This window comes from Centruroides sculpturatus, unplaced genomic scaffold, assembly GCF_000671375.1.
Source record: "Centruroides sculpturatus isolate CEXI.00-Female unplaced genomic scaffold, Cexi_2.0 scaffold381, whole genome shotgun sequence".
NCBI lineage: Eukaryota > Metazoa > Arthropoda > Arachnida > Scorpiones > Buthidae > Centruroides > Centruroides sculpturatus.
In genome coordinates this window covers 401,518-415,671 of record NW_019384670.1, presented here as the reverse complement: position 1 = coordinate 415,671, position 14,154 = coordinate 401,518, and the positions used below count along the sequence as shown (strand labels likewise).

Here is a 14,154-nt window from a genome sequence, read left to right as displayed (position 1 = left end):
TATGAGACACTAAGCCAGTTCAACCAATATCTTTATTAAGTAACAATCATACTTAATAAAGGCATAGCATACATATGCCTATGCTAAGGTTGCCGTCTTGGCCTGTTCTGTGCTGCCAGTTCATATTCTTAGCTGTATTTACAACTATGACAGATGACAACTGTCAAAAATTTCTTAAGATAGAAAAATAAATGTTTTTGTTGTTTCAGTGTTTCATATTTAATGGTTTTAAACTTCTTGTTTATAAAGTTTTTCTAAATGAAAACATATNTATACACATGTTTTTATATAATATACGTGTCGAAATTCCCCCCACTGAAGGGAGATGGTTAGGATTAAGGCTTACCGTAAAGAACTCTGCTTCTATTTATACTATTTTAGATGCAGTTTTTTGTGTTTTTGATTGCGTTTTAATAGGGTACGTCAACAGAATGTACAGTAAGAAGGGATTTTTCGATATTCCCCGCGGGGGAGAGGACAGAATTAAGGCTTACCGTGAAGAACTTGGCTTCTATTATATTATTTTAGATGTGGGTTTTTGCATTTTTGATTGCGTTTTAATAGGGTACGTCAAGAGAAGGTACTCTAAGAAGAAATTTTTCGAAAAATTTCCCCCCACGGGGGAAGTGTTATACATTTATAATAGATACATTTTGAGCCACAACAACGTGTGGTGGGGTCTGCTAGTCTACAATAAATTAGAACATGGATAAGCTAACTTTGAATGTTTTTTTTATTTTTACTAATTGAAAGAATGTATGAAAATTAACATATTTTTTATTGATTAGCATCAACAATATTTATTTTATGTATTAAAGGTTTGTTTTAGTTTTATATTAAAAAAAATATAAGATAACATATTTTAATATATATATTATTTATTTCAATTAGAATGGATTAAATGCTCTCCATTTGGCATCTAAAGAAGNTGTGATACCAAATGAAATATACCAAAAATATTTTTGTTTATAATAAATGTGTTTGCAGGAAATACAAGAATGGTGTTAAGATTTTCATGTCAGTTTTTGAAGTCAGTGAGGAAAGAATTAAAGATTTCTCTTTCTTTCCATATGTGCAAAAAGAATGTGTCTTTTGTCGCTTTCATATGTTTTAAGTATACTAATTTTCAAAGATTGTTAAAATAGTAATATATACTTTACGTTCATTTTTAGACAAAGTGAATGTGTTAAATTTTCTATTGCTTCCTCATCAAGCACTTGTAACAAAGTGGCAACTTTTACTTTGTCATTGTTCTTGTTCAATCCTATGTCAGTCATGAAAAGTTCAAAATGCTGTTTCCATGACTCCCAATTTTCAGAAATGTTCCCTTCGAACAATATCAATTTTGGCAGTTTTAGGTCCCATTGTTGTTATCTATTTTGTTCCTACCTGACTCACAGGACATTTTTCCTGTTTTATTTTTTGACAGTCCTTTTTTTCACTTCAGCTCTGTTGACTGGACCATATTATATTCATCAGTTATGAGACACTAAGCCAGTTCAACCAATATCTTTATTAAGTAACAATCATACTTAATAAAGGCATAGCATACATATGCCTATGCTAAGGTTGCCGTCTTGGCTTGTTCTGTGCTGCCAGTTCATATTCTTAGCTGTATTTACAACTATGACAGATGACAACTGTCAAAAATTTCTTAAGATAGAAAAATAAATGTTTTTGTTGTTTCAGTGTTTCATATTTAATGGTTTTAAACTTCTTGTTTATAAAGTTTTTCTAAATGAAAACATATTATTGAAAAACATAAATTTTTTAAAAATTTGAGTGTATTTCTTTATGAATTCAGAAAAGTGTATTTATCGACAATAAATTAGAACATGGATAAGCTAACTTTGAATGTTATTTTTATTTTTTATTTTTACTAATTGAAAGAATGTATGAAAATTAACATATTTTTTATTGATTAGCATCAACAATATTTATTTTATGTATTAAAGGTTTGTTTTAGTTTTATATTAAAAAAAATATAAGATAACATATTTTAATATATATATTATTTATTTCAATTAGAATGGATTAAATGCTCTCCATTTGGCATCTAAAGAAGGCCATGTTACTGTGCTTAATGAATTACTGAAACGAGGTGCAAATGTAAATGCAGCAACGAAGGTACATTTTAAAAGTCTTAATTTAATTTTTGAAAATTTTAATATATTTATGAAAAATATTTTATTTAGAAAGGAAATACTTCATTGCATATTGCGTCATTAGCTGGACAAGAAGAAATAGTAAAAATACTTGTACGTAATGGAGCAAATGTCAATGTGCAATCTCAGAATGGCTTCACACCTCTTTACATGGCAGCTCAAGAGAATCATGATAAAGTAGTACGTTATTTATTGGCAAATGGAGCTAATCAAAGCCTTGCTACTGAGGTAAATATAATTAATATTTTGCATCCATTGTTTTTGGAATATCAAATGTATAATATTAGAATTTTGTTATTGGAAAATGAAATTAAAAGTAAAGATGTTTAATATTTAAATGAATTGAAGATACTTAAGAAAGTAAATTTCTAATATACAGTATATAATTTGCACACAAGCATATATTTTTTTTAAATTTAATTAGGCGTCAAATATAGAAACTAACTAACAATAACAATCCACGAAAAATTTTTTTTTTTATGAGTGTTATGTCACTATTAAATTCCACAAGTACTATCGAATTTAATAGTGACATAACACTCGTAAAAAAAAGGTTTTTCGTGGATTGTTATTATTCAACGCAGTGTTAAGTGGTTGGAAGTCATTTAACTAACTAACAAATTTTATAACTTCAGTTTAAGAGATAAACATGCGTAGTTCAAAAATTATTTCAATCATGAATGTTATATGTGTTCTATTATTGTGCATTTAAATTTAAAGTGATATAATTTTTCTTATTCATTTGTGAAAATATTACAACATATGTTAATTATATTTTATATTATTTTCATTGTATTTAGGATGGGTTTACACCATTGGCAGTTGCTCTTCAACAAGGCCATGATAAAGTAGTTGCAGTGTTATTAGAAAATGATACTAAAGGAAGAGTGCGTTTACCAGCTCTACATATAGCAGCTAAAAAAGATGATTGTAAAGCTGCTGCTCTACTGCTACAAAATGATCATGATCCTGATGTCACATCAAAAGTAAGTTTTAACCTTTAATATCTTCAGTTAATTATAATAGGCTACTTTTAATCTATAGAGTGTATAATTTGAAAAGTAATAAATGCACTATATGTACTGTATAATTATGAATATCACACAACCAAAACTCCATATAATCTAATAATATATATCTGGAATATATTATTAGATTTGGTATATGTTAAAAGATGTCTAGATTTGGTATTTATTATTTTTTAAAGTTATAACATTAGGAATACAATTGATTGATTATAATTATGTATTATTATATGAATTGAAAATTTTTTTAGAATATTAAAATATTATAAAGTTTTCTATAAAATCTATAAAAATATCTGAAAAAATGAAGAAATTACAAAAATATCAAATATTTAGTATCACATAGAAATAAAACACCTTAATGTGTTGCTGAGAAATATATAATTGAAAAACAAACGTTTTCAGTCTGATTACCAGGCCATCATCAGGTCAAAAACGAAAATGGAACAGATACGTTTCATGTATAGAATACAAATATTTAAATCAAAATTTAGAACAAAAAATTTTTTTAAAAACTATACAAAAGAAACGGAAGAACATATAAAATTAACACAAAATAAAATTAAAAATACAAATAAAAATGTTGAAAACGTTTGTTTTTCAATTATGTATTTCTTAGCAACAAATTAAGGTTTTTTTATTTCTATGTGTTTATTTGCTGAGCACTTTTAATGTTATTTAGTTATCTTTGAAATCTAATTGGCAGAAGAATGGCAAGAAAGAAAACATGTATGATAAACTACAGTTGAACTCCATTTATACATTTTTCAGATAGAGAAAAAATATCATATAAGTAAGGAAATGTACAAGTGAAACTTCTTTTGAATTGCTTTTGTGGCCTATTCATCAACATTATTTTAAATAAAAAGTTTTGTAATTCAAGATTTTGAACTGGTATCTCTAAATTAAGTGTTACTTTACTTTTCATATTCAGCAACTTACTCTAACACTGGATTAGGAAATTATTGAATTGAACGGCTCTCTAAAGCTCTATATTAAGTTACAAACTCTCTAAATTGTCCAAGTGCTTCATGATTTGTCTGCTGAATCATCAATCATAAACTAAACATGTGATTTCAAATTTTAGTAGACAATAGATTCCAGCAGTGAAACTATGCTAACTTTGAGACAAAAGTATTATTAGAATTAATTGTAAAATATACAATGTATTACCAAATAAAAACTAAATGCAATAACAAAGATACAGGCAAATCTATATCAGTGAATTATAATATCATAAAATACTAAGCAATTGTTATTGCCTTTAAATGTTGGCACCAATATATGTTTTTGTTACTGCTTGCTATAAAAGCAAATCTTGTTAATCTTCTTAATTAGGAAGATTTTCAACCCTCTTTAGGCAAGCATCTCAAGACCAGAGAAAGAGAAATGGCTATGTTTATTATTCAGCAGGAAGTTTCATTACATACAGGCTAATTACAAGTAACAACATAATCAAAAACTCTGTATTACATTACAAAAAGAATACAATTTATTACAAAACATAACTCACATACAAAATTTAATACTTTATTATAAATTACATGTTATGTTCCTTTATGCTGTAGATTAAACAACATATACTAATAAATACCGGTACATATAACAATAACAGATCCAAAACCTTTAAATTTCTGGTACAAAAAGAATAAAGTCACTGAACTAATGTTTTTGATCTTTAACCAAGATCTTCATCGGGTTCATTGTCATTCTAAAAATGGAATGCTGAGAATACAAAAAATTAAATCTTCTCTAGTATGTAATAAATATCAAATATTTTGAATTAATTAAGTAGACAGAAGTCTTCCATAATAATAATGTGGACCATCTTCCAAGGAATAATATATGATTACTTGTGTGGATGCTCATCACAAATATAGCATCACGCATAAGATATTATGTTACTATCCTTGAAATTTATACTAACCCATGACTTGGTTGCTTTATAAATCTCAAGGGTTTCCAAGGCCCTGATGTGGTGTATTTTGAATGACTTTTTTATGAGACTGGTGCTATTTAAGTTGGCTGTTATATTGGGGTCCATGGCGTATGATGACAGGGCGGTGGTGGTTTTTTTTTTTTTTTTTTTTTTTTTTTTTTTTTTTTTTTTTTTTTTTTTTTTTTTTTTTTTTTTTTTTTTTTTTTTTTTTTTTTTTTTTTTTTTTTTTTTTTTTTTTTTTTTTTTTTTTTTTTTTTTTTTTTTTTTTTTTTTTTTTTTTTTTTTTTTTTTTTTTTTTTTTTTTTTTTTTTTTTTTTTTTTTTTTTTTTTTTTTTTTTTTTTTTTTTTTTTTTTTTTTTTTTTTTTTTTTTTTTTTTTTTTTTTTTTTTTTTTTTTTTTTTTTTTTTTTTTTTTTTTTTTTTTTTTTTTTTTTTTTTTTTTTTTTTTTTTTTTTTTTTTTTTTTTTTTTTTTTTTTTTTTTTTTTTTTTTTTTTTTTTTTTTTTTTTTTTTTTTTTTTTTTTTTTTTTTTTTTTTTTTTTTTTTTTTTTTTTTTTTTTTTTTTTTTTTTTTTTTTTTTTTTTTTTTTTTTTTTTTTTTTTTTTTTTTTTTTTTTTTTTTTTTTTTTTTTTTTTTTTTTTTTTTTTTTTTTTTTTTTTTTTTTTTTTTTTTTTTTTTTTTTTTTTTTTTTTTTTTTTTTTTTTTTTTTTTTTTTTTTTTTTTTTTTTTTTTTTTTTTTTTTTTTTTTTTTTTTTTTTTTTTTTTTTTTTTTTTTTTTTTTTTTTTTTTTTTTTTTTTTTTTTTTTTTTTTTTTTTTTTTTTTTTTTTTTTTTTTTTTTTTTTTTTTTTTTTTTTTTTTTTTTTTTTTTTTTTTTTTTTTTTTTTTTTTTTTTTTTTTTTTTTTTTTTTTTTTTTTTTTTTTTTTTTTTTTTTTTTTTTTTTTTTTTTTTTTTTTTTTTTTTTTTTTTTTTTTTTTTTTTTTTTTTTTTTTTTTTTTTTTTTTTTTTTTTTTTTTTTTTTTTTTTTTTTTTTTTTTTTTTTTTTTTTTTTTTTTTTTTTTTTTTTTTTTTTTTTTTTTTTTTTTTTTTTTTTTTTTTTTTTTTTTTTTTTTTTTTTTTTTTTTTTTTTTTTTTTTTTTTTTTTTTTTTTTTTTTTTTTTTTTTTTTTTTTTTTTTTTTTTTTTTTTTTTTTTTTTTTTTTTTTTTTTTTTTTTTTTTTTTTTTTTTTTTTTTTTTTTTTTTTTTTTTTTTTTTTTTTTTTTTTTTTTTTTTTTTTTTTTTTTTTTTTTTTTTTTTTTTTTTTTTTTTTTTTTTTTTTTTTTTTTTTTTTTTTTTTTTTTTTTTTTTTTTTTTTTTTTTTTTTTTTTTTTTTTTTTTTTTTTTTTTTTTTTTTTTTTTTTTTTTTTTTTTTTTTTTTTTTTTTTTTTTTTTTTTTTTTTTTTTTTTTTTTTTTTTTTTTTTTTTTTTTTTTTTTTTTTTTTTTTTTTTTTTTTTTTTTTTTTTTTTTTTTTTTTTTTTTTTTTTTTTTTTTTTTTTTTTTTTTTTTTTTTTTTTTTTTTTTTTTTTTTTTTTTTTTTTTTTTTTTTTTTTTTTTTTTTTTTTTTTTTTTTTTTTTTTTTTTTTTTTTTTTTTTTTTTTTTTTTTTTTTTTTTTTTTTTTTTTTTTTTTTTTTTTTTTTTTTTTTTTTTTTTTTTTTTTTTTTTTTTTTTTTTTTTTTTTTTTTTTTTTTTTTTTTTTTTTTTTTTTTTTTTTTTTTTTTTTTTTTTTTTTTTTTTTTTTTTTTTTTTTTTTTTTTTTTTTTTTTTTTTTTTTTTTTTTTTTTTTTTTTTTTTTTTTTTTTTTTTTTTTTTTTTTTTTTTTTTTTTTTTTTTTTTTTTTTTTTTTTTTTTTTTTTTTTTTTTTTTTTTTTTTTTTTTTTTTTTTTTTTTTTTTTTTTTTTTTTTTTTTTTTTTTTTTTTTTTTTTTTTTTTTTTTTTTTTTTTTTTTTTTTTTTTTTTTTTTTTTTTTTTTTTTTTTTTTTTTTTTTTTTTTTTTTTTTTTTTTTTTTTTTTTTTTTTTTTTTTTTTTTTTTTTTTTTTTTTTTTTTTTTTTTTTTTTTTTTTTTTTTTTTTTTTTTTTTTTTTTTTTTTTTTTTTTTTTTTTTTTTTTTTTTTTTTTTTTTTTTTTTTTTTTTTTTTTTTTTTTTTTTTTTTTTTTTTTTTTTTTTTTTTTTTTTTTTTTTTTTTTTTTTTTTTTTTTTTTTTTTTTTTTTTTTTTTTTTTTTTTTTTTTTTTTTTTTTTTTTTTTTTTTTTTTTTTTTTTTTTTTTTTTTTTTTTTTTTTTTTTTTTTTTTTTTTTTTTTTTTTTTTTTTTTTTTTTTTTTTTTTTTTTTTTTTTTTTTTTTTTTTTTTTTTTTTTTTTTTTTTTTTTTTTTTTTTTTTTTTTTTTTTTTTTTTTTTTTTTTTTTTTTTTTTTTTTTTTTTTTTTTTTTTTTTTTTTTTTTTTTTTTTTTTTTTTTTTTTTTTTTTTTTTTTTTTTTTTTTTTTTTTTTTTTTTTTTTTTTTTTTTTTTTTTTTTTTTTTTTTTTTTTTTTTTTTTTTTTTTTTTTTTTTTTTTTTTTTTTTTTTTTTTTTTTTTTTTTTTTTTTTTTTTTTTTTTTTTTTTTTTTTTTTTTTTTTTTTTTTTTTTTTTTTTTTTTTTTTTTTTTTTTTTTTTTTTTTTTTTTTTTTTTTTTTTTTTTTTTTTTTTTTTTTTTTTTTTTTTTTTTTTTTTTTTTTTTTTTTTTTTTTTTTTTTTTTTTTTTTTTTTTTTTTTTTTTTTTTTTTTTTTTTTTTTTTTTTTTTTTTTTTTTTTTTTTTTTTTTTTTTTTTTTTTTTTTTTTTTTTTTTTTTTTTTTTTTTTTTTTTTTTTTTTTTTTTTTTTTTTTTTTTTTTTTTTTTTNTATACAGTAGAGTGTCGTTTATCCGAAAGTCGGTTATCCGAAAGAATTCCAGTCGGCAAATTTAAATTTTTGCTAGTGCTGTGGCACTGCAATCTTTGACTATATCTTGGGCTACTCCAATATTTTTTTGTTGATGTGTGTTTTTTAGCTGGAAGCACTGGCACTTTTGTGTGGTGTTTTTCTGATAACTGTGTGTCATGCTAAATCGAACGTTTTTAATAGTAGATTAACTTCTAAAGTATAATAATTTTTGTTTTTATATTTTTCAATATATTTATTTTGTTTGTAAAACATAAAGAAATCATTTTTAACGATACAATAGCCATGATTATTATTTTAAAAAGTTTACATTAGGCTTAATATCGATGAAAATCCAACGCGAAGCGACACGCAACAGAGAAAAATTTTAACATGGGATAGGTTAATGTATTTTTTCGTACATAATCGGTTATCCGAAAAATAAGTTATCCGAACCACCCCAGTCCCCAATTGATTCGGATAAACGACGCTCTACTATATAAGTTATATATAGATAAAATATCAGGGCTATGGAGTCGTGTAAAAATCTACAGACTCCAAATCCAACCAGGGGCGGACTTGTTACCAAAAGAGACCCGGAAATTCTGATATCACGCGACCTCAGAATAAAAGATTCAATAAATAGAGTTCTAATAAAGATAGAATGTAGAAACTTTTTATTCCAAAGCTAAAAGACTTCTCTAAGTAATATATAAATATGTATTTGATAATTTTTACTTTTCCAGTTGTTATATATAACAGAGGGAAAGTGTAGCGCTTGGTCAAAAAATGACCCTTTCCAAATTTTTACATTTTTTGGACTCAGGACACCTTGAAATTTTAAGATATGCAAAAGATTTGAGGTTTTTTTCTATATGTGTGGATGTTAGACTGTGTGTGTGGAGCATGATTTTGTTCACTTTGTTTGAAGCTTAATAATTTCTGTGGTCAGAGTGGTTGGAATCGGAGTCAGATGGTTTAATACAGGAGTTAGTTATTAAGTGTCAAAGTGGTTGAACTAAATCATCTCCCCATATACAATCTAACATCTTAGGTGAGAACATCATAATGAGTTTTACTGTACTATTATAAAATGACAAAAAACTTACTTTGAGGGTAGATACAAATTTTATTTTTTTAAAATTTTGAACACTAATAATGAGTAAAATATTCATTAAGAGATATGACACATGACCACTTTTATGTCTTCACCCTGTTGACCTTTAATTAAGAACCAAAATTTAAAAGTATTAATGCCCCTTTATATGCAAGCCACAGTGCCACATTTCGTTTCTTAAACTTTACCCATTCTGAGATATTGTTTAATATCTCAGAATGGGAATTTTCTGTTCTGAGATATTAAACAATATCTCAGAACAGAAAATAAAGAAGTTAAACAAATTAGACACCAACACACACGCGCACGTGAATTTTTTCTGAATTTTTATTGACTTTTTTGAGGGGTTTGAGAGTTCTCCAAATGTGTAGATTTGTTAAAAAAAACCTGGAGGGTCAAATTTGACACAATTCCAATACTTTTCCGTTTTATATACATAACAAGTTGGGAAGTAAAAAGGAGTTGAAGTTGGCGAATTTTTTGATGACTCCGACTAAAATGCCAAAACTCCATGACTCCGACTCCACAGTCCTGTAAAATATTAATATATATATAATATTATATTGCCTTTATAGGCATTTTTATGCATGAAATATAGCTAAAAAAATAAAAACAAAAAAGGTTTTGTTTTTGAGGTCGGGAACAAATTAATCAATTTTATGTTGTTTCTTATGGAAAACTGAAGCTTAATAACTCCTGTGCATTTTGTGAAAAATTTCTGAAATTTTGTAGGCAGGTTCGTGTATTAGGGGATTGATGATATTAAATTTTGGTAGTTATAGGTGGATGAAGTGGGGAGATAAAGGGATACTGTGTGTCATATCTTGAGTGGAGTTGGATTTAATGACAATTTTACTCATTATTAGCATTTGCAATTTTTTATAAAACCCATTCCTACTCTCAAAATTAAGCTTTTTACCATTTTGTAATAATTAAAAATATAAAAAGTTTTTAATAATAAAATATCATAACAGATGGCATTACAAACTCAGTTTTAAATGTTGCCAGGAAAATTAAGAAACACATTGCTGGATTTTTGATAAAAAAAGTTTCAACTTACTTCATATATATATGCCTAATATGTTTCAATAACAATGCTAAATAACTGGATGAGATATCTCTTCACAAACAACAGAAAATCTAACAAAAATGTTTAATAAAATAAATATTTTCAACAATTTTAAATTGCCATCTTCAAGTTAAAGAATATGTATGGAAGATAAACTACAGTTTTGCACTTAAATTGTCTACTAGGACTTATTATAATACCTCAGGTATTATTATTAAAATTATTATTATCACCAGAATTATTATACCTCACATGAAAAATAATGACTGTTTTTTCTGAATTGTTTTCTTAATTAATTTTCAGAATTAGTCACTGGTATATAAGTCCTAGTAGACAATTTAAGTACAAAACTATAAGATAAGGACACAAAGGTGCAAAATTTGATAGAATTAGATTCTTTTAAAAAGTGTCCAATTTCTGTTTGATAAAGTATTTACATAGTGACTGATGTTGTCTCGCTCAGTAATGGTTTATACATAGGATCAAAAATGTTTTTCATATAAGGATCTTCAGGTATGGGAGAAATTATCAAATTTTCTTTACCTCTCTCTTGTGTAAAAATGTTTTCACACGTCTCAACTAAATAAAGATGAAAAAAAACCGCGAAGTGTCTTAATTTATAGCACTTTATTGTGTTAGAAGCAGAAACAAATTTCAAAGCACGGTTTCATATCATTAAAAGGAAATTTTCTCTAATTAATGGCCAGATCCGTAGAAGCAGCTTTATAAATCTCCATTCTTTCTAGATGTTTTAAGTATGAGAAGTTACAGGTAGGATTAATGATCCAGGTTTGGTCAAAGATACTAACTTTATTATTCTCAGTAGCATATACACTTAAAGTGCATATGCTACTGAGAATAATAAAGAAAGGCCCTTTTTTATGGTGTAGCTATGTTCTTTGATTCTTTTCTCTAAAGGTCTAATAGTAACTTTAATATATGCTAAATTTTTATTAAATTGTGCATCCATAAGCAGGATGGAGTAGATGCTAGTAGGCATGTGCCTTCCATCAGTTCCTTAGAATTCCTTAATATGGAATATATGGTGTGGTTTCTCTTGAAAGCCAGTTTAAAATTGTTGGTTTTAGTTATTAATTTTGTAATAACCACAACAAAAAATGACTGATGAAAAACTCATCATTCAAGGCCTGTTGCATTGTTACTGGAAACAAAGGTTCAGTGCAAAGGTAGTAGCAGACAAAATTTGCAAAATTGTAGGCCTAGGCCTGATGAACAAGATAATTGCAGCTGAATGGTTCTGCTGCTTCAATTCTGGGAACACCAGCCTTGTAGATAAGCCTTGATCTAGATGATTATTGGTGGAATTTGGACAGTCCAGTACATTGGAACTGGTTCCTAATGGCTGGGCTGTGGATGGCAACCTTTATGCTGAGCAACTGGAAAGAGTGTTTGAAGTCTTGCACACTTGCTATCCAGCATTGCTTAATCAAAACCATACACTGCTGAAACATGATAATGCTCTGGCACACCATTCCAGCATGGTCCAAGAAAAGTTAGAGGAGCTGAAGGGGATAAAAGTTCTGTCTTATTTAGCATAAAGCCCTGATCTAACCTTTGATTTTCAGCTCTTCCAATTGTTTGCACATTTTGTGTGAGGATGTTTTTTCAATATAGTGCATGATGTCCAAAATGGGGTTCATGAGTTTTGGCATCAAAACCAGCCAAGTGGTATTGCCATAGAATCCAACAATTTGCAAAAAAAGGTGGGTCAAGACCATAGCTAACAACTGCCTTTATTTTGAAAAGTGACCATGTTTTTTTACTTTAATATCAATAAAGTTTTTTTATCTTGCATCTGTGTCCAGGAACTTTTGAATCAACCTGATAAAATTGTTGAAAACAATTTTATCAGGTTGATCTGTTTGATTATATTATTAAACATTTTTGTTGGATTATCTGGTGTTTGTGAAAAGATTTGAACAGCATATAAAAGGAAAAATAAACTGAGTTTATATATATATATATATAAACTATTTACATATCTACATTAAGTTGTATCTACTATATATCTATAATACACTTGAAAAATGTTTTTAACGATTTTAAGCTATCATGAAAGAAAAATTAAATAAAAACAATGGCACCAGAAATAAGTGAATTGCCATGAAATTTTTGAACAAGTGACAAAACCTCTTAGTACTCATAAAATATTTGTCAAGTTTGGCTTGTTTTTTGATGAACTTGCCATTTACTGTTACAATATATGAAGTACAGTAGAAAAGCAATGAGACACTGTTCATAGCAAACAAAATGGCAATACTGTAGCAACTGAACTGACACCATCCAAAAATAGCCATTTTACTTAACCTTCAATGCAAGTTGCAGCATATTAGTGGTATAACATTTTGTTCTAGAGCAATTTACTCTAGTGCGTGTACAAATGTTTCATTATGTAAATAGAACAATGGCATTTAAAACAGTGTTGTTCAATCAAGTTCTGATGAGACCTGGAGCTGTATTCTGGTCATTGTCTCTCGTCTCTCACAAGCCGGTTGCTGGTTGGCTAATCATTTGTTTATGTCTTGAGAGATCATCGCGTCTCTCCAAAAGAGATTCTGGGTAACTTTTTTTCTTGAAGATTCTCTCATTTCTCAAAGACAGGTGGATAGTTGTCTTATGACCCGTCTTTCGTCTTTTGCCTCAATTTCGTTATATCCAACATGGATGACTGGATGCTACTTGCACTGTAAAATTGTATTAGAGAACATTCTCTATCTCGGGAAAGAATATTTTGAGAGAGAAAATGCTTCCGATTTTTTCTAGTGCCTGCTCAGAAACGCCACTGATTCCACTTTTGTTTTTTTTTAATTATCCTACATCAATTACTGAACTATTGAATATGATGTTAATCGTACTTAGATAGTTAAGGAGAAATTAAATGGTAATATTTCAAAAAATATCTAAGTACGCACATTTTTCTAACTTAGGTTATTAAAATTTTTATTTGTTAAGAGAAAAATTGACATTACAATCTATTACAAAACTTTATAAAACAAAAAACATATCTTTATCAAAATTACATGCTTTATATGAACATGTGCTTTCCTTGCCATGTGATCTATAATTACATACTCTGCATTTTTGAAAATTTTACAATTTCATTGGTTAAAATTCTATACCTATAATTCTAAAATTCTATATGTATTGTGTGCACAGATATCCCAAACATGTATAATCAACCTAGTAGAATTGTGATGTCATCAACAAAGACAAGGTCATTAAAAGTGACCAGAATTGCTGCTGTCTCTGATAGACGAATTTCGTCTCTTGTTTTGACGTCATTCATCCTTGAAAGAATAGATGAGAGATGAGTGACCAGAATACAGCCCTTGGTAAAAATGAAACAAAAACAAAAAAGTGAAATGGGTCTACAAATAGTATTTATTATCCAGGGCACAACTGTTTAAATGGCATAAGGCATTGGAAGAAGTTATGAAAGTGTGGAAGATCAACCCCACTAAGGAAGATCATGTTCAGCAAAAATGGATGACACTGGAAAAAGACAAATGGTCAACCAACATTACTATTATGAGGTGCTGGAATGTCTTAAGAAAGGGATTCTTTCTGTCCAGTGAGCAAAGTTGATAGTTGGATGCTGCATCATGCTTGTTGGATAAATTCAAATAGCAAAAATTATATACTTATCAAAAAACTACTAACATATTTATTTTATCATTTTGTTCAGAAATATAGTTTGATTTATTAAGAAAAATTCAGCAGAATAAGAAACTTGTATTTATAAAAAAAAACATCAAAACCAAAATAATGCAAAGAGTAAATTGCTAATATTAAAAAACTAAATTATCCAAAAAGACAACAACTTAAGAAAAAGGAAATATGCTGAAGAATTTCTAAAATGTGGATATTCATGTAAGGAAATGAA

The 14,154-nt window shown here is 23.6% G+C and overlaps 1 protein-coding gene across 1 annotated transcript in view; it reads left to right on the top strand.

The window, feature by feature from the left end:
• The window catches only part of LOC111626691 (ankyrin-3-like), a 173,100-nt gene that overhangs the window by 78,788 nt on the left and 80,158 nt on the right, over positions 1-14,154 (top strand). The window contains exons 3-5 of the mRNA XM_023370173.1: positions 2,029-2,127; positions 2,196-2,393; positions 2,966-3,151. Coding sequence (XP_023225941.1) covers positions 2,029-2,127; positions 2,196-2,393; positions 2,966-3,151 — 483 coding nt within the window. The remainder of the gene's footprint in view (positions 1-2,028; positions 2,128-2,195; positions 2,394-2,965; positions 3,152-14,154) is intronic.